Genomic DNA, 23622 nt, shown 5'->3' with positions numbered 1-23622 from the left:
CTGAGAAAAGGGTTAAGAGTCATCTAATCATTTATGAATAAGCAAATTTTAGGAAAGTTCAGTTTTATTTCAGTATGATCAGCAGATGTACCAATGACTGATGATGTTGATGAGGCACACATTATGCATGCTTCACAGGCCACATAAAGGGAGCATTCTGAAAACTTCTCTGCAACTTCTGCAGCTGAAAATCCAGTCCTCCGCCATTGCTCAATAGCTTCCAACTCTACCGGACTGATCATTCCCATTGTTGTAGCTGGCAAAGTCAACACTATTTGGAGTGGGCACATAAAATACTTCAATGTTGAAGTATGAGTAAAAGTGGGAACCACTGCATATGACAAGGTTTCTTGAGAAAAGAAGCGAGAAGACAAGAAAAAAAGAGAGGCATTGTACTCAAGATCAGCGAGTTCACTTACCCGCGAATTGCTTCCTCGGCAAGTTTCGATCATTCTAACAACAGCTGCAAGCCAACACTACCATGCTCACCTCGGCCAGTCGAATTGGCAGTCGACATTGCGCTGGTTTGCATGCCTTGGGGGAGAATAAGCTTATGATTTCTCTTTGATACAATTTGACTATGTTTGTCAGTACTCAGTTGACAGTCTTGCAAGTCTTTCTGTAGATCTGTTTCGATCGAACTATCTTCATGCATATGTGAACTCTCAGCTTCTGAGTCTGTTGATTCATGCCCAATCTCATAGAGTAAAGCTGGATCCATTAGCCGATTGTCTTGAAGCACGGCCTTCAAATCGTCTTCTAGTGGCTTGCATATTATTCGGAATCCCCACTTTCTCACGTTTGTACTCGACATGGTAAGCAAAAATCGTACATTACTCTCACCATTTTGACCAAAATCGACTCTTCCCCGAAGCCAATCTGACATGCGATAATGAAGCCAAATATGATCCGAATCCAACGCATCAAAAGTCTTTTCATTGTAAGCCCAACTTTTGTCATTGGCATGTAGTACAACCTCAAATGAGTGTTCGCCTTGCTGTTCATCATTACCGAGAACAACGCAGAGAACAAATCCAATGAACTTATCATACAAGTTCGCTGAAGCCATGAAAGACACGAAATCATCTTCAACAGGGAAGACCCACTCTGGCATCTCTCCTCCCGGGAAAAGAATAACGGAACAAGGACGATTCTGTTCTAAAGAGAGACCGTTAGAAAGTACCAAAGCTTGTTATATTAGTACCCAATAGAAGAATTTAACTGGAGTTTGCTAAGTAATCCTACTGAATTCCACATAGAAATTTGAGAGAGAGAGAGAGAGAGAGAGAGTGAACTGACCAAGAGGCATGGTCGACGTTCTACGGAAAAAGTGACTTCTCCATTTTTTTGCAGAGATTCGCAACCTTCTGCCTTAAGATGGTGCAAAAATGGTGGAAGCTCGGGAATCCCTTGTAATCGACGGCAATTTGAAACTTCCAATCGTTCCAACCGATGACGCTTATTAATGGACGTAGGAAGGCTAGTAATATCGTTCTCCCACAGAAATAAAGTTGTCAAGGAGGGAAAACAGGAAAGATTCTCGAGAAAATCTACTTCGGATAGATTACATCCCGAAAGATTTAACCATCTTAAATTTGAAAGTCCGAACTTCATGTGCGGATCAGCTGAATCCTCGTACTTTGGAAACTCGGTTAAATTTGTGCAACCGTCAAGTGTCAAGGTTTCAATGTTTTGTAACTTGTAAATGCCGGAGGGAAGACTTACCAAGTTCTTGCAATTATCCAAATACATTCCCTCCAAAGAGACAAGATTTTCTATTGATGCTGGAAGCTCTTTAATAGCGGTCCCTTGTAACCCAAGTTTTTTCAAGCCTTCGAGCTTATGTGGAATATCAGGGAACTTCTCGAGTTTTGTGCATTCATAAAGATTGAGAACTCCAAGATTTTTCGACTTGAGCACATTAGGAAAAACACAAAGTTCAGAGCACCCACTTAGATTCAATACATGTAACTTGTCATGATACGCAATTGAATCGTGGGCTTCCACCAAGTTCTTGCAATCCTGGAGATCCAATTCCTCGAGATTTGGAGTACATGAGAGGTCGGGCATTTGAACCAGTGACTGGCACTCACTGAAATTAAGGTACTTCAATTGTTGGAAGTCCTGCGAAAACAACGAAACTAACTCTTGGAAAACATTTTGAAAGGGAAAAAGAGGGTGCTCGTATGAAGCTGTGCTTTCAACGATTTTCATCCTTAGGCCTCAACACTCTTCATGTGGAAGGAGCCTAGAGCTTACTATTATGGTTTCTGAGCAAATTTCTTAACCCATCAATTAACTTTTCATCCAAAGTTACTATTTTGACCCAAAAAAAAAATTCCAAAGTTACTATAAACTAATTTTCTGAGAATTATACATTGTATTGAGAAATTTTTAAGCACTTTGAAACTTTACAAATGATATACGATAAAACGATTAAGCCACGTGACACACTTACAAGTGTGCTTTACCTAACAATTTAGTTTCATGATCACTTTAACATGGTATAGATAACTCTTATCATTTTTACATTTTAGATATTATTTAAAATAATTGGATCAGATATGGTTGCTAACGTGAACAATGTGTAATTTTTTTAAAAAAATTTCTTAATTTTGTTTATTTTTCCATTTATGCTTTTTTTTTTTAATTCTTAATTTGTTTATTTTCCATTTGTACTTCTTTTCCTTTTTTTTTCTTCTCTCTTATTTCCCTCCGCCAGCCATCTTCGAGGCCACGGACCAATGGAGGGACATTGGAAAAGAAAAAAAAAAGAAAATGGAAATAAAATAAGAAATTTATAGAATTTAAAAAACTATAAAAATTGACCACGCTAGCATTGGCATCCGGCCATGTCACGTAGAACGGCCGGCGTTCCCATTAATGATTGCAGGACAAAATTAACCGAAATAAATACATTGGCAAATCGTCAATAGGTTTAGGACTAATTGGCAAAATTGAAAGTTTAAATTGACATATGTATAATAGATTTAAGATATTTTTGGTAATTCCCAAAATGGTGGTAGGGGCTAAGTCTATAGATGCAGGACAAATCATGCTGTTTACGTAAATGGATTGGGTAAGTCTCTTATCACATGATGACTACGTACGTGGCTTCTAAAGTTATTTTGAGTGGGAGATGTTGTGATTAGGATATGTTGACGACTTAGCCAGCTACTCTTTCAGTGTTTTTATTTTTATACACGTCAATGGTTCGTTCATCATACTTTTTTTTTAATTTTTATTTTTATCACAGTGCGATTTTTATGTAAAATTAAAAAAGGCTATATGTAAACAACCGACACCGTTAGAATTTGGTTACTCAGATTACACTAACATATTTGCATTTTGAATTTCTGCATTAGGTAGATTTTATTTGATTTTGAAAAATAACGATGTCAATAGTTAGAAATTTCAGGTTTAGAAAGTATTTGAACTTCATTAATATCATTATTCAAATTTAAGAAGACCTCTTACTTCTAATGGTTTTAATTTGTTTTTTTTTTTTTTATTTCTTCCATCAATTATCCTCAATTACTTAATTTACGAATATTATAACCATGGACAGAACCTGAAAGTGGTTATTCTATTTCATCTCTCATATATTTTTAACACCAAAATTTGAATTTTCTTATGATACAATGACCTTAAAAAAAAAATTAAATCTCGAAATATATTATTCTCTCCATATAGTTTTCTCTTACGATTGGATAACCTTCTTCAAAAGTTTTCAAATGTTGAAATATCTTTCTCTTTCTGCATTTATTTATAATTGTATTGTGTATTTTATCAACAAAATGTTTCCATTGGATATCTCTAATTAAGTTGTTTCACTTAATTTTTCAAATGCCAATTTTGCCAGACGTAAAAATGTTCCCAACTCAAGTATTTGCGATCTTGAAGAAAGTAGACAAGTTGTTTTTTGAACAAAGGAACACCACTTCCTTTGGTGTCCTACTACATATAAAAAGCAAATACATACACAGATGAAGTAGCTAATAAAAAGGCTCATGTAGGTAAATGCTCACCTTAAATTGTTTTGGCACTAGTGTCATATTGCATTCCTCCATATCAAGTCCCACTAATTTGTTTCGACCAGGGGAAAATTCTGGAATCGGGCGAGCACATCCGGCCCATCGAAACCATCTTAGCTCATCGGGAAGATAAATAGGACCTTGGAATGAATTATGCACGTTGCGCAAAATGAGCAATCTCAACTTTCTCATTTTTGTAAAAGCATCGGGACCGATATATATCTCCGTTGGCGTAGGTGGCTCCAACACTATGGCTTTTACAGCACAAGCTCCCTGCGTATACAAGACTATTTAAGTTATGCACGTTTAGTCATTCGAGTCAAAGATAAAAAGCAGAATTTTGATCGTATTTGCAAGTCTTACCATATCGCTCGACAGAACATCGACAACATCATCTAATAGCCATAGTCTGCTGCGTCTCCCGGGATCATCGCGACATTCTAGTCTCACAATATCCTTACCCATTGACTGAATCAAGTCATGCATTTGCAGTTGCTCGTGCTCAATGTTTATCAAGGACCTCTCAATGAGGATTTCTAATCCTATTACCGCCTCAAGTTCGCAACTATTGAGAACTTTCTTTACGTACTCAGTATCTCTCCTCTTAAAAAAGCAGGCAATGTCGAGAAAAATCTCTTTCTCATTTTCCTCCAGTCCATCATAGCTTATTTTGAGCACATCGTTAATGGTCTTGTTGGGAATCTTAGAAAGCTTCTTTAGTGAACTTTCCCATACATCTTCTCTTCTCCCACACAAGAAGGAACCCAGCACCTCAAGTGCTAAAGGAAGGCCTCCAGCATGATTCAAAACACTATCCACCAAATCTCTTCTGATTTCTAATTTTTGGTGTGTCGGAAAAGCATGACTGCTCAGCAGCTCACGAGCTTCACTGTCTTCTAGTGCTTTAACTTCATGCACAAGAACTTGATCAATTGCACAACAAGTTATCAAATGTTTATCTCTTGTAGTAACAATAATCCTGCTTCCATTACCAAACCAATTGCCTTCTCCTGCTAAAGCATTTAACTGGCGTAAGTCATCGACATTATCAAGGACAAGGAGAACTTTTTTGTGCTGAAGTCTTTCTCGTATTAGCTCAGAACCTGCATCAACACTAGACACTACTAATTTTTCTTTCCGTAATAGTATCTCGGATAATAATTTCTCCTGCAAAGTGACCAAATCCTTGCATTCTTTTGAAGTTTCGCGAACATCTGCCAGAAAACTTGAACTGTCAAATTTACCGAAAATATCATTGTAAATGGCTTTAGCTAGAGTCGTTTTTCCTATGCCTCCTTTTCCCCACAATCCCATCATGAGAATGCCATCCTGAGACTCAAGGTTTAACATCGATTTCAGCTTAACCACACGGGAATCTATCCCGACCGGATGCTTAGCAACATGCAAAGGTGTTCGGCCAAGGCTATTGGCAATATCCTTCACAATTCTCTGTATATGATCTGAGTCATCTCTGACAAAAAAAAAACGGGAAAAAAGATTGTAGCATCGTCTTAGCAATTTGAATTAGCAAATAACGAGCAATCACCAACCAATAATGATAATCACAAGCACACAACTTAACTAAACCTATTCTGACTGAGTCGAGTTAGAACCCTAAGAGCTCCACACCGATTAAAACAAGTGATTCATGCTCTTTTAATTCATGCACTCTACTTACCCGTCCTTCAATTCCCACCCGGACAAGTTACTGGCTTTTGAAAGAGCTTCCTTCCATCTCTTCACTTCCTCCGAGTTCTCCCCCAACTTGGACTCGTGTTTGTCCATGGCTTTTCTGTACTTGTCTCTTGGCGTCCTCACTTCTCTGGGTTCCACTTTGTAAAACACCGTGAAGACCATGAGGCCTCTCTCCTCCCGGCACTCCATGATCTTCGCCGCCTCTTCCAAACACCACGATGAGGAAGCGTAAGCCTCGGAGAAAATGATGACCGCCATGTGCGATTTCTCGATCGCCTTCGTAAGCGCCGGCCCTATTTCCTCCCCTTTCCTGAGCTCCTCGCTGTCGACATAAGTGTAGATTCCTTTCAGGTCAAGAGCTGCGTAGAGATGGCGGAGGAAATTGTCGCGGACATCCGTGCCTCTGAAGCTCAGGAACACGTGATAAACCTTCACGGGTTTGGACGAAGAAGCCATTGGATGATGAAGTTTCGACAATCGGCTTGATCTTCTTGCTGATTTATTCCTGTACCGAAGACCGCGTACCACCGCATTATTCGGCGGAAGTAGCGGATACCAATAGATCAGCCAATTCCCGGGCGGAGGATTCTCGCGATCTAGGTCAACTTTGGTAGCTTCCTCGAAATGTCATCCCCAACTCCGAGAAGTTGCTTTTTTACTTGCTATATAATAATTCACCACATCACCCCTCAAAAGAGATATAATAACTCGCAAAGTCTAAGAGTACCAGCACACATGATAATTCGAGATTCGGTGATCAACCGTTGAACGTGCTTTGGTGTTACAATAAATCTGTCTTTAGAGAATGGGCTCGTCTTTGCAAATAGTACCAAGTTGATTTACTTTTTAAATTTTTCTATTTTACTTATTTTATCGAATTCGCATATTTATTTTGAAGTTATGTACTCTTTTTGTCGTATGAAATGAAGGTTTTCGTTCAAAAAAAAAAAAAAAAAGTGTACCAGCAAAAAATAATGTTATATCTGGTGCTTTAAGTATGGGCCAAGATATTTCATTGGTATGAACACCTGGACTTATTTTTGTTAAAGACCGCAAACCAGCTTCGTGGAAATGGCTTTGCTCTGTTTATTCCTCATTTTCCGTTTTGTAATTGAAGTCTTTCATGTCAGAAGACATTAGGTTAGCTTTTGTCATAGGCTCACTAATGACATTTAATAGAAAATTATCTAATGTTAACCAGTCAAGTTAATCAACAACTTAGGCCCTGTTTGGTTCAACATTTGGCCAAAGGACTTTGAGAAAATGCAAATACCTTTGGGCTAAAGGCCTTTTTCAAAATGCAAGTAGTGTTTGGTAAAGTATATTTTAAAAACACATTTAAAAAGCAACTTTGACGAAAATGTTGTTTGGTGAAAAATGAACTTTGTAAAATATTTTTTCTTTTTGAAAAAAAAGCGACGGCGGTGACCGGCGGCGGCGGTGGCGGCGGCGATGGCGGCAAGCAAAGGTGAAAAAATTAAAATAATAAAAAAATTAGTTGCATTTCGCCAAAGTCCCTTAGCCCAAAGTACCTCCGGAGGTACTTTGGGCTAAGGGACTTTGAAGAGCATTTGAGATGCAATTGCATCTTCCCAAAGTGAGTCAAAAAATGAACTAAACACCATTTGCATTTGGCCAAGGGACTTTAGAGCTCCAATGCTCATTTGCAATGCTGAACCAAACAGGCCCTTAATAATAAATTGAGCATCAAACAAAGAAATTTGTGTGATCGCGACAATCCAAAAAACGCCGTGGCATGTGGTCCTAAGTGAAAATAAGTCCAAGTGTTCATACATATTTGAAATCTTGGTCCATACTTAAGCACCATGATTTTCCATAGTTGTAATAGTAAATGTGGAATGTTGGTCCTTGATCAGGGAAATTACAAACTGAAATGACTACATGGACGGTAAAACACCTCGGTTATGCAGGTAGACCCCAACTGGCCAAATTTTTACTATGCCAAAGAAGTTGATATGAAGATCTCAGCTGTTGGAGAATAATCATGGGGCCAAGGTTGCTTGGAAGAGGTTTGTTTACCCAGGATTGGAGTCTCGTTTCTTGGAATATGACATGTACGCTCAAGAGAATGTGGTATTAGCAGGGCACGGCACTGCCCAGCATGCTTGGGTGCCGGTTATGTCGCGGACCACTAGGGATCACACGTGATATAGACCAAGATTACGAAGCTCAGACACATCAATAGCGTGCCTAGAATTACCTCAAAGTTCGAAAGCTAAAAAAAATAATAATAATAATCAAGCTAGATTACAGAATAGGTTGATGAGAAAAACTAGCATTAACAAAAAGGGATACCTACACAGGGCGATGCCATAAGTTATCTTACAATCTCATAATCAAGCTAAATAATTGAATGGACTTGTGACCACAGCTGCAACCCTCAGTAAGCGCCTGATCATCCGGGCAAAAACTGATCCCCGCGTGCATCACGCTTCCTTTCTCAGGTCCCCTGATGAAACTCTGTAATAGGAAATTCAGTAAATGGCACATTCATTGTCAGTCAGTGTACACTAAATCATTTGAAGGCACTATGGAATTCTAGATGTTTAACTACATCTTCGTACCATCAAATAGAATGCTAATCATCGTCATTACCATTCACAGGGATCTCTCCACTTAAAGGGCTGTCTAAACACACTATGATTATGCAACTTTTTAAGATCTTAAGACAAAATAATTACCCTCAACTGTTTCGGACAAACAGCAGTCTTACTATGCTAGAACCAATGACGTCAAATCCAAATTTGCACTTTATATGTAGAATACAAAGAGTCACAAAACTATGGTTCAAAAGTTATTTTGCAATTAGTTCTCACTTCAAGAATGGGAACTACCTTGAACTGCCAGTTTTTACTTTTAGGATAAAGTCAAATAAAGAGATTAACTTACAGGAATAAGAACAATGAACAAAACAACCATGATAAACCGAGAATAAGAAATGAGAGCAAGGATGTTGTCTAACTCCATCTTGAAGACCTTAAAAGTGCCTCGTTGTAATTGACTACCACCACACAAGGGAATTTATAGCGGTAGGTACACACAAAAGTCACATGAGCATCATACTGCCACAGCGCCCTAATCCATGCCATTCCGTTGCTAACAGGTTATAATACAGGAAGGTCACACCATGCAGCCGACTTGTTATATGCACAAGTAACCTATAGTCGTTCCATCTCTACATGATGCACATGATGTTCAGAAAAGCAAGGAATCACAAGTTCAAAGGTCTTACCTAGTTGTGCAAAGGCATGGGAAGATTCAACAGGAAGAATCAATGCACGTAGATCTAAGTTTAAGCCTGAGTAACCTGTGACCTGTGAGGCTTTGGAGCTGAAAATCAAATGTTAGTACTGAGCATACATATATACAAACGAATGATAGATTCCACGATGTCGTAAATAGAAAATGGATGGAAAAGGAGGGGAAAACCGGAGAAGAGAAATGATACTTCATGAAACAAGGTTCAACCAACTAGATTTTATCGTTGCAAAGAAAATTTATTTGAGGCCATCTTTTCTGTATGTAAAGACTTTCCAAAGCGTGCTATATCTCAGAGGCATCAAAAGGTTACGGTCCGATCAGTCTCTTGAAATATTTTCAACTGAAGAACGCAAATTGGACAATCGCTCGACCAAGAACCATATATGCTTACAAATTCATGATAGGGATCAAGGAAGAAGATATTTCCCTCTAATGAGTCTAACCAATGGATTATCAACTATTAAGATAATGCACTTCGACATTTTTCTTAATCAAGGACATGAAATCCTATATTTCAATAGGCCATCTCACTAGGTATACCGAGTCTAGAGGGAAGCTACATATGATAAGCACGGCATTAGTGCCCCCCTCCCCCCCCGCAAAACAAAAAAAGGAAGAAGACTGGGCATCTGAAACTCTTACCTTTTGTTTACTGGGCAAATTCTACACCTATTCATAGCAACCATTATAAGGTGGAACACGGCTCACTCAAGCAAACTAAGTGTCAGTCTGGATAAGTGTACGCACATTGTCAAGATGAGCACTCTTGAGCTCCTTATCTTTAATGGAGAAAACTTCTGAATGAATTCTCATCCAACCAATGACCCACTACTTCTATAATTGCAATTTCACTAGCCCTTAGTCATTACAAAACATTCCATTGGGCAGATAATACTCCAGACCAAGGATACAACAGCATATCTTCACTGCAGCAAACAATTTACATATGGAAGAGAGAGAGAGAGAGAGTTGTTCAGGGAGATCTGCAATCACCAAAAGCCTCCAGCTACAGTTCTTTCTATAGGTGGTTAAGAAAATTGAATGAAAAGTAGAAACAGAAACAGGCTTCCTCATTTCTTCTTAATCAATATGGAAGGGGATCAGTGCTAGGAAGACAGTTGATATAGGCTCTAAAAGTTAAATTTTTCCAGAAGGGTCTTTCAAGGAGATGTTGCCAAGGCACAATGCTCAACTTGATTGATTGATAAAGAAAACTTTTGTTCTAAGTAGAATTTCTCTATTATTTCATAAAAGCCTCTTAAAATGTATATGTAACTATGGGTCCATTGAAAATGAACTACCATTTCCCTTATGTTATCTAATGTAAATAGGTGCAAACTGCAGTATAATAACATTCTTTCGAAGAGATAGTCCGACTAGTTAAAAAGGTTATCGCCATTTATACCATTAGGGTTTCCTCGTTCATAAAAATCTCGCAGAAGAGAAATGGCTTCTGATGCCATTATACCTCCACAACATTTGAATCCCTTTGATCCAGAATTCCCAATACTGCAAGAGAAACAAGAAAAAAGTTGGAAACATTCCTAAATCAGGCAGATGCATCCCAGAATGCTTTTGACTCATAATCAGATTATTAATCACTGTACATAGCTATGAATTTCAAGCTCTAAAAGTATGAGATTTCATAATTTATTTTTTCCCCTTTTAAATTTTTCTTTAGGTGCATCCTCGGTACATCTCTTGCTTCTTCCCCCAGTACTTGAGCTTGCTCTTTCAAAACTACCACTTTGAACTGAAAACAATGTCCGTAATCTAGATTAGCAACTTCATGCACTGCTCAAATCACAATGAAACAGATCACGTTTCACTACGTTTTAACATTTACGTCGACAAAGTCGAAGTGAAAAATTGATGAGTTCTGAACAAGCTTAGGAGACGTGAAATGTTAGCACGTAACAGCGTCAGACAGATGAAAAATCATACTGGAAACACAAGCCATACACCACAATTTAGCAGGCACATGCTCACATGTATGCAAGAAGAGACAATTGCAACTATCAGACAAGAAAATAGATTTCTTTATCAAGTACATTGCCCATGACATATCAGAAAGCATGAATTTCCCCATTGTTAGAATATCATACTTCTTTGAAGATACTATATTTCTCGATTTAAATATGATAACATTAAAGCCATCAAAGAATCTCACTGAGTGAAAAAAAGTCAGAAAGAAGAAATGAAGAAACAGGGGGGAGAGGGAAAAGGAAAAAAGAAACTAATGTTAGCATAACTTGTTGCACTTCCCAGAACTGTAAACCTTTTTAGGGCAAATAAAGAAAACGGAGCTGTCTAACAAGTCACAAAGAATTTAAGAAAAAGGAAACAAAGCTGAAAAAGAAAGAATAAATATAAACCTGACTTCTTGATGCTTCCAGAAACACCACTTTCTTCCACTCAAACGAAGGAAAGGACAGAAAAGATGGAAAATTAGTTCCACAAACCTCCATTTATTTTCATGGTTATGCGTTACAACAATCAACGTGCAACAACATACAGAATCACTATGAACCCACATCCATCCGTTATCAACGTAAGGATCAGAAACCTCCAGTAAGCTCTAGTTGTCAATTGTTTTTTTTTTTGGTAAGGAAATGTAAGGAAAGAACTAGTTGTCAATTGTTATATGTCATAATTTCAAAGTAAAGCTATGTAGACACAAAACCAGCAAAAGCAAGTTCAGAATCTGACCTAATGCATGCCTCAGAGCTACTTGAATGTAACGACAGTATTGAGCCACAGCCTCCAAATTTATCATTTGCACAGCCATAGTATACTTCCTTTATACCTACAAAAGAATAAGAGTCATCCAAATATTTATAAATAAACAAATTTGAGCAGATTTTAGTTTTATTTCAGTTTGATCAACAGATATACCAATGATTGACAATGCCGCTGCACACATTATGCAGGGTTCACATGTCACATAAAGGGAGCATGCTGAAAACTTCTCCGCAACTTCTGCAGCCGTAAATCCAGTCCTCTGCCACTGTATAAGAAGAACATCAATCGCTTCCATCTCTGCATGTCTCGTTGCCTATGAAAGCGCAAGGAGAAAAACAAAGCAAGGATATCAAACTTAGGAGCTTTGTGAGAGAGACAGTTACTCATAGTGTAGTTTCAACATGAATTTACGAAATACATTTCATGAGGAATGTGCTTTCTCCTTCAAATTTACTAACTAAGAGTAGATATAAGGTTGATCAAGGCTTATACTACATGAAGTCAACAAGTTTTGCTCACTTGAAGTTGATGAAAATCTCACATGGCAAAAGAGGCTTCTTATTGGATCAGCCACCTCTACCTTTCCTAACAGTATTTTTAAATATACCCCTGTAGCAAGGGGCCTTTGTCTTTTTATTAAGCTCCACAAGATAATAAAGGGCATTTTTCACATCAACTATTCATTACTATCCATAAAATCATCTATAGTAATGTATTGTCACCTCATGGCTATAAATGATTAAAGAATTATACTATTAGTTAAGAGATGATCTCTACCAGAAGCCAAGCTTAAATTAGTTGTGTAAATGGGCATTGTAAGAAGAACTGTGGCCAAGGAGCAGGTTCTTGCATCTTAAAAGGCAATACAACGGTCACAATGCATTTTTAGACCACATAGTATACTAGATATCTAGCTACATACGTCCTGAAAGAACAATGTTAGGAACTTCACAAAAGCAGATAAAGACTGTAATATGGTTCCAAACATAGCACAATGGCAAATGAAAAAGGTAAAACATTGTGTATAATAAAGCAAGATTATTGTTGTTGTTACCTGTGGCTATATTTTATGTAGAGTAACGGGGAACAAAACACCTTACAGCCTAATCATGCATGGAAAATTCAACTTATTAACAGATTTGATTATATATATATTATTTTATTATCTAATAAATACATATTAAGGGAGAAACATAAAATGATCAACAATAAACTACGAGTGGATAATTGGAGGGTATCAATTTGGAAAAACAACAAAGTGTTGCTGGGCACAATCTATATAATGGCGGGGAGAAGCAATGATAAACATACATTCCGTGTCTCGTTAGTCCGGTTTCTTCCTGCCGCAATAACGTTCTCATCCTCAACAATCACACAGCTGTTCAATCAAAGAGTCCAATCTGAAATCATTCACTAATTAAGACTATAATACTAATCATCTCATTTACAAAATAAAGTAACATATATGAAATGCGCCTGGTTACTTAAAACCAGTATCTTACCCAACTGGAACTTCAAGGCTGTCCAACGCAAGCTTTGCCTTACATAAGAAAAGAAATAGGTCTCGTTACTTTACTTGTTAGGAGAAAAAAATATGAGAATAGGAGTCAGAAATTCTCTAATGCATGCATAAAGGCAAATTCAAGAGGAAATCAGCATCACGTTGCCAGCAGTAGAAATACTTCAGCATCAATATGCAGATACTAAAGGAAAAAACGCATGTCTCATAGTTATATGATCAAGATTTTGCAGGTCTCGTATAATGTACTGGTCATTGACCTCCCAGCAATGATTATACCCACATACTCGTCTGTAATACGAGATACAAATCCCACCTAACGGTTAAACTTATATGGCTCTAACAAAAGCACGGAAAAAACAAGAACTAATTTGAGAAACTACATGTTGCTCATTCCAGTGTGTCCTAGCATGGTTACCTCAGAAGCTTGTCTTTCAATAATGAGGTTTCACTTAAAAATTCAAGAAGCTTCCTAGAGTTTTAGCATCTGGGTCATTTTCCTTCATAAATTCTATGGCATATAAGGATAAAAAGAGATCCCTAAAAGGTGGCGCCGCTGGTTCGTGCACTCTTCCTCTCGCAAAAGGTCGAGTGTTCAAATCCCAGGGGCGTTGCAGAGTGACTTAACCAGTGGCACGTGTGTGGTGGCTAGCACGTGTTGCCCCCGGGGTTTACCCCCGGCTGCTGGCCGTGCGGGGGTTCCCTGGGTCACCAAAAAAAAAAAAAAAAAAAAGATCCCTAAAACTGTTGCGAAGCTTTTGGACATCGGAATTGACAATCAGCTTCTTGTGATTCTGTCTCTATTCTACTGAATAACTTACGTAAACTCTGGGTTTCTCATGATTTTTTTCTTTTTCCATATCCACAGGCCACAGGGCCAAAGAAAATAGCCACCTAACCATTTATCAACGGGCACAACCCATGTTCACATTATTCTCATGCTCCAAAAAAATTTGCGTTTAAATGCTCCCTAGGTGCCAAAGTCAAAAGGTGGCAAAAGGACTCGACTGTCAAGCAACCTTTCCTGGTGGCTTGCCATCTCATTGCATCTTCTTCATTCCTCTATGGTTCTATGGTTTTGTCTCTTCTTCAAATACCTCATGAAACCTACAACAGAGTCCTATCCCAGTGATCGAAGCTTCTAACAAATAAATTATCCCCGCAAACCTATCACCCACTACACATCTTCATGATAGGCACAAACTCCACATCCACATTTCCTAGACACCTAAAAAGCACCCAAATCCATCCCTCCCAACCTACAGCATCTGGATTGGCTCTGTTTTTGGCTTTAAAAGGGGACTGAACCACCCATGTACACCCAACTTCCCGTTGCTGCACGCTGCCTTGCTTGTTTTTCCTTTAAAACTAGACTTCACCTACTTCTTTCAATAAATTGCCACCTATGAAAAGAGAGAAAGAAAACCTATACCTTCTAGGGATTGCTGCTGATTTAACAGCGTGCAATGTCGATTACCGATGGATGCATTACCACGCATCCACAGACAACACTTGCAAAGAAACACTTATTCAACGCCTCCTGTACAAATTCAACTATAAATTCTTCAAGTTCCCGCGCAATTACAGCACCGAACGAATCGGAATCAAGCTTCAGCTCAAGTACTACATCAAGTCAATACAATTCGGCTGCGCCAGGCGTTACCTGATCTATAGCAAGCCGCATAAAACCCAGAACCTCAGGAGAGAATCGTTCGCCCGAAGCTACGCTATCAGTTTCCATGGCTACGGTCGGTGGTGGTGGCGGTGGTCCGTCGCCTCCGCTCATCGGTCTCTGTCACCTTCGGTGCGCTAGTCTGTTTTGGGAAGAACAACTTCTGTTCGTCGCCACCGTTGGCAGGTGGCTATCTTCCATTCGTCGAAGCTCGCCGGCGTGGGATGAAAGATGAGCAGCCGTGATATTACATGGGGCTATGGTGGAGACTGGAGAGGAAAGGAAGAGAGCTTAGAACGGGAAAATCAAGGAATTAAAAACAAAGAAAGAGATTAAATGGAAGAACGAATTACAGAAAATTATTTTAGGATATATATATAGTTAACCAGGGTTAAAGGGGATTTAGCAAAAGGATTATTTAAAAAAAGGATATAATTTTTTTGTTTTGGGTTAAAAAAAAAAAAACAGTTCCATTCCATCAAAGCGGTGCGTATTTTACAAGGAGGAAAAAGAGCCTATGTTAAGATGATTGATTAAAGAAGATTCTACTAACATTATATGTTTTTACTTTAGATGAGGGATCATTAAAAAGAAAAGAAGATGTGATTCCCATTCGACGAAAAAGTCAAAATTTGCTAGCTCATGAGCAACTGCTTTGTTGATTTGCCAGTCCACTTCAAAGTTCAAACTCCATTTGGGGTTGTTGCTCAAGAGGAGACGAGAGTCCATGACCAAATTAAGGATGAATGCACAAAGGGGGTAAGGGCCCCTGTGTTGAATTGCATCAATTAACATCATGCAAGCACTAATAAAAATGATTTACTATTTATAAAGCATGTGGGCCTCCTTGAAGACCTATTACATTTCGGATCCGAATCGTTTAACATTATGATTTCCATGACATGCGTGACATTACTCGAATCAAGACATCCGAATGAAAATAGACGGTTTGATTTGACTCACGTTTGGAATTCAAAATTTTTGAAACCCCAAAAAATTTCTCGCTCACATTTTTTCTCTCCCTTTTAACACATGACGTGGTTCAAATCGGATCGTCCATTTTTATTTGAACGGCCTAATTTGAATAATGTCACGCATGTCACAGAAATCTCAATGTTAGGCAATCCAAATCCTTATATTCCTACTATGATCAAAGGGTAGTTTGGTAACACAAAAAATTGATTTTGACTAAGGCTTTGTTTGTTTGGAGGGAAATATTTTACCAGAAATCTTTGTTGAGCTCGCCATCTTTCGACTGATAACAGATTCCCAGTTCTCTCTGCAAACCAAAGTACAATTGGAAGGAATCAAGCTTGACGATTCAAGTTCAGAGCAAGCTCGCTAAGGATTTGCTGATCAGAATCAAAGAGAATCGAAGGCGTATATTTTTCCAGCGAGTCTGTCATTACCTTTGGCCAGCATACACAGATACTGTTGTTTCAAGGGATGCGGAGCAAAGTGATCTGCCCGAATCAAAACACGATTCGGTGAAAATGCGTCCGCCGGAGCTAACAATCTGGAGCAACTAAGCATAGGAAGGATCCTGAGCTGAAGTAAACCGCCGCATCTAACTTTCTTGGTTCGGGTATTTTAACGTCTGTCTTCTGCGACTCGGCATCTTCGAGCGAGGGAGGGGATTCGAGAGGAGCTCCTCGGTCCCGCGTACAACGGACCCCGAGTACTTGCCGGTTGATTTTGGTGAACTTCGCAGTCTTGGAGCATATCGGCAACAAGAACGATTTTCAGACCTCAAAGAGTAGAGTTACTCCCTTGACAAACATGTAAATGCTGCTGCATTACAAAGCCTAGCTACCAAACCAATTTCCCAGGTGACTTGGAAAACCAAAGCCTGAAAATTATGTCCTGGACCTAGCTATGACATCAAGCAATCCACAGCAATTCATCCACAGAAGTCCTTTGCGCCGCTCTTGGAGTCACCGGTACCTCAGGCTGCGGAGCAATGGCGCGACAGCTTTATCAAGCGAATTCCATTTCCGGAGGCGCACGTTTCAAAAAGGGGTCATATAATCGTACGCGACAGTTGATCGAAAACAAGTGAAGTACCGGCTTCTCTGCTGAATTCGTCACGCAAAAGCTCTCACCGTCTCCATTGTACAGACTCCTTTGTGGACTCGAGCCTGTCGATGTAGATATTTGGCGCTCTCCAACTCTCCCCGGGTTTCTTCTTCCTTGACAAACTAAACTGTAATAAGAGCACCGTTCGGCTTTAACTCGCTTCCTTGGCCATCAGTATCATCGCCAACAGCTTCGTCGACATCCTTCCGCTCGATCTGTGGATCATCTCCGGCTTCCACTTCCGAACGACCGCATTTGACTCTAGAGGCTTGTTCACAGATGCGTACGGAGGAGATGGCGATACTCCACTCCTCAAGTCCTCATCTGTACTCCTCATCTGTACTCGTTGAATGAGTTACGATGGTCCTCAGATGTTGAAGAACTATTCTCGGCATCGCCATCACTATCCTTCTCGTTTTCAGTTTTCAGATCACCATTTTCTAATCCCAAAAGCACCAAAGAAAGGGAGACGAATAAGTAAAAGAAACATGCTAATTGCGACACATTTACCCTAAATTTTTTCTTGTGACATCAAAAATTCTAAACTTGTACCCGTGTGACATATTCATCTCAAATACTTTTTTATGACACAAAAAATCTCAAACTTATATCAATATGATCCATTTACCCCAAATTATCTTTTTATGACATAAAAAACCCCAAACTTATAGGCTTGTGACACATTTACCTTAAATTTTGAGGTTAATTTGTCACATTGATAAAAGTTTAAGATTTTTAGTGTCACAAAAAAAAAATGGCATAAATGTGTCACACTAGTATAAGTTTGAGGTAAATATGTTACATGGATAAAAGTTTAAGGTTTTTTGTGACATAAAGAAAAGTTTAGGTTAAATGTGTCACAATATATATATATAGTTGGTTGGTTACTATTCTAGTTTGGCCGCTTGTTTGGCTTTCTGTTCCTCTGCTAGCTTGTTAGCCTGTTGGGCTCTTCCCCTTCTCTTGGTGTATTTTGTGACCAGTTCACCGTTGAACTCTCCTTGGCATCCTATGTGCCATGTTGAATTCATGGCTTTTGTGCTCTGTATTTTTGTATCTAGCTTTTGAAAGATCAATACATACTTACCTTACAAAAAAAAAAAGAAATATATATATAGTTTAGGATTTTTGGTGACTTTTTTCCTTTTTTTTTCTCGGTGGGAAACTTTCAAAGTGTTTTAAGTGTCAGTTATAAATACTGATGCGATGAAATGACTAATTACATCTGATCTTATATGGCACTTAAATTTTAGAATTACATACTTTTGATTGACTTGTTACACTGTGTGACAACGGAGGTTTGAAATGTCTCCGTTAAATGGTTTAACAAAAGATCACGAGAGATTAGTCTAACTAACGAAGGAAAGAACTGAAACGAATATGATAGATTCATCTTTGTCAACTGAAGATACAAAGAATAATCTCAACATGATTTCCACTTCGCCATCATGCCTCGTCTCCCAAAAACTGAACAGAAGAAGAAATTAACAAAAGGAATTTGATAAAATCCCTAATTATGTTCAACTAATAAAGACGATTCCGTCCAGACCCATTAACAAGAATATTGCAGTTCAGCGAGAAACGTAGCAGCCATGCCCATGCTTACTTATGTCCATGTCCGTCGCTAGCAATCGGGTGTAGAAACCCAAATCACCGCACTCTCCGACTCTATCGGCAGCGGCGACCAACTTCCTCAGAGCCTCCGGCAACGCCGCATAATGCTCTAGTTCCTCCTCCTCCTCCATGCCGTTCCTGACTGCCTCATCTAGCCACCACTTCCGCTTCCCGGCCTCGGCCGGCGTGACATGATTTCCACATCGCCATCATGCCTCGTCTACCAAAGATTTAGCCCCCACGTTTAGGAGAGAATGTTGGGTGAACCTGACTTGCTATGTATGGAGAGGACCGCCAATCTTCTTGTATTTCCCGTTGACAAAGATGAATAGATTAAGTTCGTTTTCGAAATTTCTATCGTTCATATAATCCCTCATGATCTTCTATTGTTCATAACTATTTAGTATTAAACTAAAGTTTCGACTTCGAGTCGTTCCATGCATATAAATTACGTGAGAAAAAAACTACAAATTAGCAGGTGAAATTACTGTTTTTATGAGGCAATACTTTGTGCATAATCCTCTACAAACAAATTAAGTGATCGAAAAAGGAACGCTGAGTCATAATTTACATACTGGTGTCTATCTTATCAGCGACCTTCTTCATCAAATTCTCCAGGGAAGCTGCATAACGCTCTTGACTCTTCCGCTCCCACGCCGTCATCAGCATCCCCATCCCCACCACATGTGGTCGCAACAATTCCCAGCACCTCCTCCTCTCTTTCCGCCATTGACCGCGTCCCTCTTCCAGCTTCGACGCCGCATCTTGGTACTTCTTCTTGCACTTGTCGAGAGCGCGGGCTGCAGCTGCGGTGGCGGATGGGGTGGCCGCACAGGATGGCGAGCTCGCTCACCTTCCGGAACATGCCCCAGTGACGCTCGGAGAATGTGATCTCGCGCGGGGCTTTGTCCTCGATGAGCTTGCACTCGGTTCGACGAGCGGCCTAGGGTTTGCCTCTTTGCCTCCGCCATGGCCTCGAGTGAGACAGTATAGTTGAGATTGAAAGCGCAGGAGCTTAGAAAAGGAACAAGAGAGCTCACGGATTACTCGTAGCCAGGTTTTGTCCTCATAAAGTGTCCCAAATATTTCCCAATAAGGAAAGTTTCAATTTCCCGAATTGTGATCGCGCATGTATCTAAGATTCCTTTGAGATATATTCTCGATTTAGAACATGAATCTTTCGAGACACTTATTAAATGTTTAAAGGAAATAAAGCTTTAAGTTTCAACCCCGTTACCTTAACGAAAAAGTAAACATTCGTTTCTCGATTTAGAAATCATTGAATTCGCGATTGGTAGGAGTCTGTCCTAATTCCATTCTCCAAACTCCTTTCTGTTTTTGTTCCTTTTGTAGTAGTTGAATGCTCTTGATCCCGAAAAAAAAAAAAAAAAAAGATGCAAGTGAATGTTTTTCCGAACTAACGACACTCGAGTAAAAAATTTATTATACCAAAGTGAGTGTTGTATAAAAGTTACAGGTATTTATTTTTTTCACGATCTCATTGTATAAAAAGTATCAGCGTCCGTCATGCTACCTAGGACAACCGATGTCTACATTATAAATTTCCAGCAAAAATTAGTCTAAAGGACTACATTGGTAAATCGTTAAAAGATTTATGACTAAATCGACTAAATTAAAATGTGCAATTAGTGATTTTCTCGAAGAAGATCCAACCTCATCCGAGATTCTCTCCCCAGACTAGGAGTCAAGTGGATGTGCTGGACGATGGTTATCGAATTAAGCCATATGTCGGAGATAATTACGATACTAAAGGAATAAAGACGATACATATGGTTACAAAACAACCTCATGTCTAGAATTATTTTACAGTAGATTATGAACACAACGTTGCTTCGCAAATTGTAATTCCATCATACATAGGATCACCAAAATCCCGAAGCTCTAATTGAGCATTGATCGACACCAACGGCGAGTTCGATCGACATCGAGACCGATCCTGTTGTCGGTTCAAACCCCCCATAGACGATGATCGGTGAATGAAAGTGCTTTGCCTGATCTGGGGAGGTGCTAAGAGAGAGGCTACGAAACGACCTCCTGGTTTGATTGCTGTTGCGCACCACTTTGAACTTGTGATGAAACAGAGAAACAGGGGATGGAATTTTCGAAGATTGGAGGAGCAACCTGTGGATCCGCGACCTGGGTATTCATCCAAGTCTTCTTAGATCCTAAAAAATCTCATTATGGAATGTAGAATTGTGACTGTACGTTGCAACCGAAGTCCTGTTATAGACCCTTTGCTTGCTTTTGAGTCAAACTTGTGGTAAAGAGTTTTCATTACTTCAAATAGATCTTCTGTTTGGACTTCTATTGCCACTGCTCATGCACTATATACACACCTCATGATTCAACTCAGACCAGAAGTGGTAATGTCTTCCCCCTTATACGTTCGTGAAAGTTCGCTGCCTGGAAGCAAAGATTGCTCATCATTTTCATCCAAATCGGCCCGTTCCTCCGTTCCATGATCTCTGACGACCACGCCCCTCCCCTTCTCATAAGGCCCATTCGGCATTGCCGTATCAAGGCCGGAGAAATCTTCGCCTGTGTAGGGGCTATCGACCTTGATCTGCTGCATTTCTGTGAGCGCATCCATTCTAGCGTGCTCTCTGTCTCTCGGGGGGTAAATAAAGCAATGGCCATCAGAATGACCATAGCAAGTGATGCAGCATTTTCTCTATCTGTCTCGAATGTCTATCGGGTCGGACGATCGCTCAGGGATCGGTTTATAACGGACCAGAATACCGACTAGCTGGGGGCCAACTCAGACCAGAAGTGGATCTTCCAAGAGGACGTATTCGGCTTGGCTCGAGTATTGTCCTCGGAAGAGGATATGGTAATTATCCGAGTAGTGTAAATGCTGAAGTACATAATTTTCGATATGTTTTGTCGATATGGTGAACATTGGTGGTTGGGTAGCATTTGTTCGGATCTGACCCAAAATCCGATCTTTGTGATCCCACCCTTCATTCTTATCACATTTTTTTTCCTTAAAAAATCAATTTTTAACCAATATAAATTGAGAAAATTACTTTTCGCAATTTCGATTGTACTCCTAATGCCATCGCATATATAGGACATAAACATGAAGAAAATTATGTACGTATAATCTATGTTTCATAAACAGTAATTTTAGCTTAATTTAATACTAATAACTTCGCAAACAATAAAAGATCACGAAAGATTATCTAGCGAAAAGAAAGAATGAAAACGAACTCGGTCTATTCATCTTTATTAATAGGAAATACAAGAATATTATTCAGCATGAATTTTACTTCGCCATCATGCCTCGTCTCCCAAAACTTAAAACCCTAAGTTTAAAGCCAATAAGGCTTGCAAAACCGAACAGAAGAAGAAATTAACAAGAGGAATTGATAAAATCCCTAATTATGTTCAACTAAGAAAGCGGATTTTGACCCATATTAGCAATAATATTGCAGTTCAGCCAGAAGGGCAGCATCCATGTCCATGCTTATGTCCATGTCCGTCGCCAGCAATCGGGTGTAGAAACCCGAATCACCGCATTCTCCGACTCTATCGGCGATCAACTTCTGCAAAGCCTCCAGCGACGCCACGTAATGCTCCAGCTCCTCCTCCTCCATGCCGTCCACGACCGCCTCGTCCAGCCACCACTTGCGCTTCCCGGCCTCGGCCGCCGTCCTCGCCGCCTCTCTCTTGGCCTCCTCGAGCTTCGCGACGGAATCCTCGTACCGCTTCCTGTGGGCAGCGGCTGCTCCGACGGCGGCGGCGTCGTCTCTGGTCACGTCGCCCGAGAGGTAGCGGTCGACGAGGGCGTCCGGGGTGGACGGGTGGGCGAAGGCGAAGGGGTTGCCGTGGGGCGAGTAGGTGATGACGGCGACGTCCGCGCCGCAGAGGAGGGAGAGCTCGGCCGCCTTGCGGAAGAGGCCCTGGTGGCGCTTGGAGAAAGTGACCTCGCGCGCGCTCTCCTTCTCGATGAGCCTGCACTCGACCCGCCGGCGCTTGGGCGCTCTCTTTGCCTCCTCCATCGTGGGTAACGGGCGATGGGATGCTCTCTCGACTCTCTGTTCTTCACTTTTTCGCTTCTTTCTTTCTCTGGCAAGTCCCCCAGACAACAAACAGATCTGGTTTTTTCGTTTCTTTGAGAGAGAGAGAGAGAGAGAGATATGAAGGAGGAGGAGGGAGAAGAGCTCTTGAAGAACTGGTTACGTCAGGTGCAAGACGCGTTGTGACGTCATCGGTATATACGCGTTATCGGTATCCGTTAACGGCCAGATATTTTTTCTATTTTTATTTTTATTTTTTGGAAAATAATCTTTTCTCGAGAACAAGTTTTACTCCTTCCTTTCCTTTCTCTAATGGGCGATTTCAGTTTCACCTGAAGTGGGCAGGCAAGTTCATCCTTAAAGATTGCTTTTTTACTTGACGTTTATCAACGGACGATGTCTTCAGAAAATGGGTTTTCGATGGGCAATCCGATTCCTTTCTAGTTCGACGGACACGCTACTGAACATCAGAATTTGTTGCAGCAGTTTTGTGAAGACTGTGTAGCTCCGACTTGGGTTGAAACTCGATCAAGAAATTGGAGGAGGAGAAGAAGAAGAAGAAACTGTACACCACCGGCCAAGCGCTGAAATCCCCCTTGGATGGAGACGAGTTTGAATCAGGTGAGGAAGTAGGCTTCCGGCACCGGCTTAAAGTGGAAGCACATGAGTTCAGCCCGCTTTGGAAGGTGTTTTATTGTGGAAAGCTTGAGGATGACGCTGAGGATGAAATTATTCCAGAAACCCCTGTTAATATGACGCGGATCGTGTAGCTTTTGAAGCGATAGAAAATACTGAGAATCGCAGATCCCAGCTTGAGCTTAGTATCAGCAACATAGGCAGCGGCACCAGTACCGGTTATGGTGGAGGCAGTCCGGCCAGTCTAGTAAGCAAGCACAAGGTAGCAGTTCTATCAGGAAAGGGAGGCACTTCAAAGAAGGAATAGCTATA

The 23622-nt window shown here is 40.1% G+C and overlaps 4 protein-coding genes across 8 annotated transcripts; all 4 read right to left on the bottom strand.

Annotated features, from left to right (window-relative positions):
* Positions 1 to 235: 235 nt before the first annotated feature.
* On the bottom strand, positions 236 to 1263 carry LOC125314191. Its single transcript, XM_048275701.1, has 2 exons — positions 420 to 1263; positions 236 to 331 (listed from the first exon to the last, which is right to left on the bottom strand). Exon 1 carries the CDS (start codon positions 1112 to 1114, stop codon positions 449 to 451), a length of 666 nt encoding a protein of 221 aa, XP_048131658.1. The 5' UTR covers positions 1115 to 1263; the 3' UTR covers positions 236 to 331; positions 420 to 448.
* On the bottom strand, positions 1198 to 6205 carry LOC125314141 (TMV resistance protein N-like). The gene is made up of 5 exons (XM_048275623.1): positions 5713 to 6205; positions 4398 to 5505; positions 4029 to 4307; positions 1300 to 2124; positions 1198 to 1221 (listed from the first exon to the last, which is right to left on the bottom strand). Exons 1-5 carry the CDS (start codon positions 6183 to 6185, stop codon positions 1198 to 1200), a joined length of 2709 nt encoding a protein of 902 aa, XP_048131580.1. The 5' UTR covers positions 6186 to 6205.
* A 1690-nt stretch (positions 6206 to 7895) lies between these two features.
* On the bottom strand, positions 7896 to 15196 carry LOC125312471 (tRNA-specific adenosine deaminase TAD2-like). Of its 5 annotated transcripts, XR_007197747.1 has the most exons (8): positions 14936 to 15196; positions 13256 to 13293; positions 13065 to 13131; positions 11907 to 12066; positions 11721 to 11817; positions 10417 to 10520; positions 8983 to 9080; positions 7896 to 8210 (listed from the first exon to the last, which is right to left on the bottom strand). XR_007197747.1 is itself a non-coding variant. In XM_030697085.2 (7 exons), exons 1-7 carry the CDS (start codon positions 15056 to 15058, stop codon positions 8191 to 8193), a joined length of 603 nt encoding a protein of 200 aa, XP_030552945.2. In that variant the 5' UTR covers positions 15059 to 15196; the 3' UTR covers positions 7896 to 8190. The 5 variants fall into 5 exon arrangements, 4 of the variants coding, with proteins under 4 accessions (XP_030552945.2, XP_048131660.1, XP_048131659.1 ...); XM_030697085.2 differs by lacking the exon at positions 10417 to 10520; XM_048275703.1 differs by lacking the exon at positions 8983 to 9080 and having other exon boundaries at positions 8172 to 8210.
* A 6875-nt stretch (positions 15197 to 22071) lies between these two features.
* LOC125314140 (agamous-like MADS-box protein AGL61) lies at positions 22072 to 22656 on the bottom strand. The gene has a single exon (XM_048275622.1). The coding sequence runs from the start codon at positions 22654 to 22656 to the stop codon at positions 22072 to 22074; it is 585 nt and encodes a 194-aa protein (XP_048131579.1).
* Positions 22657 to 23622: the final 966 nt, after the last annotated feature.

The sequence above is a fragment of the Rhodamnia argentea genome, chromosome 3 (assembly GCF_020921035.1).
Source record: "Rhodamnia argentea isolate NSW1041297 chromosome 3, ASM2092103v1, whole genome shotgun sequence".
Taxonomy (NCBI): domain Eukaryota; kingdom Viridiplantae; phylum Streptophyta; class Magnoliopsida; order Myrtales; family Myrtaceae; genus Rhodamnia; species Rhodamnia argentea.
The sequence above is the reverse complement of the archived record's forward strand: the minus strand, read 5'-3'. Positions and strand labels throughout refer to the sequence as shown.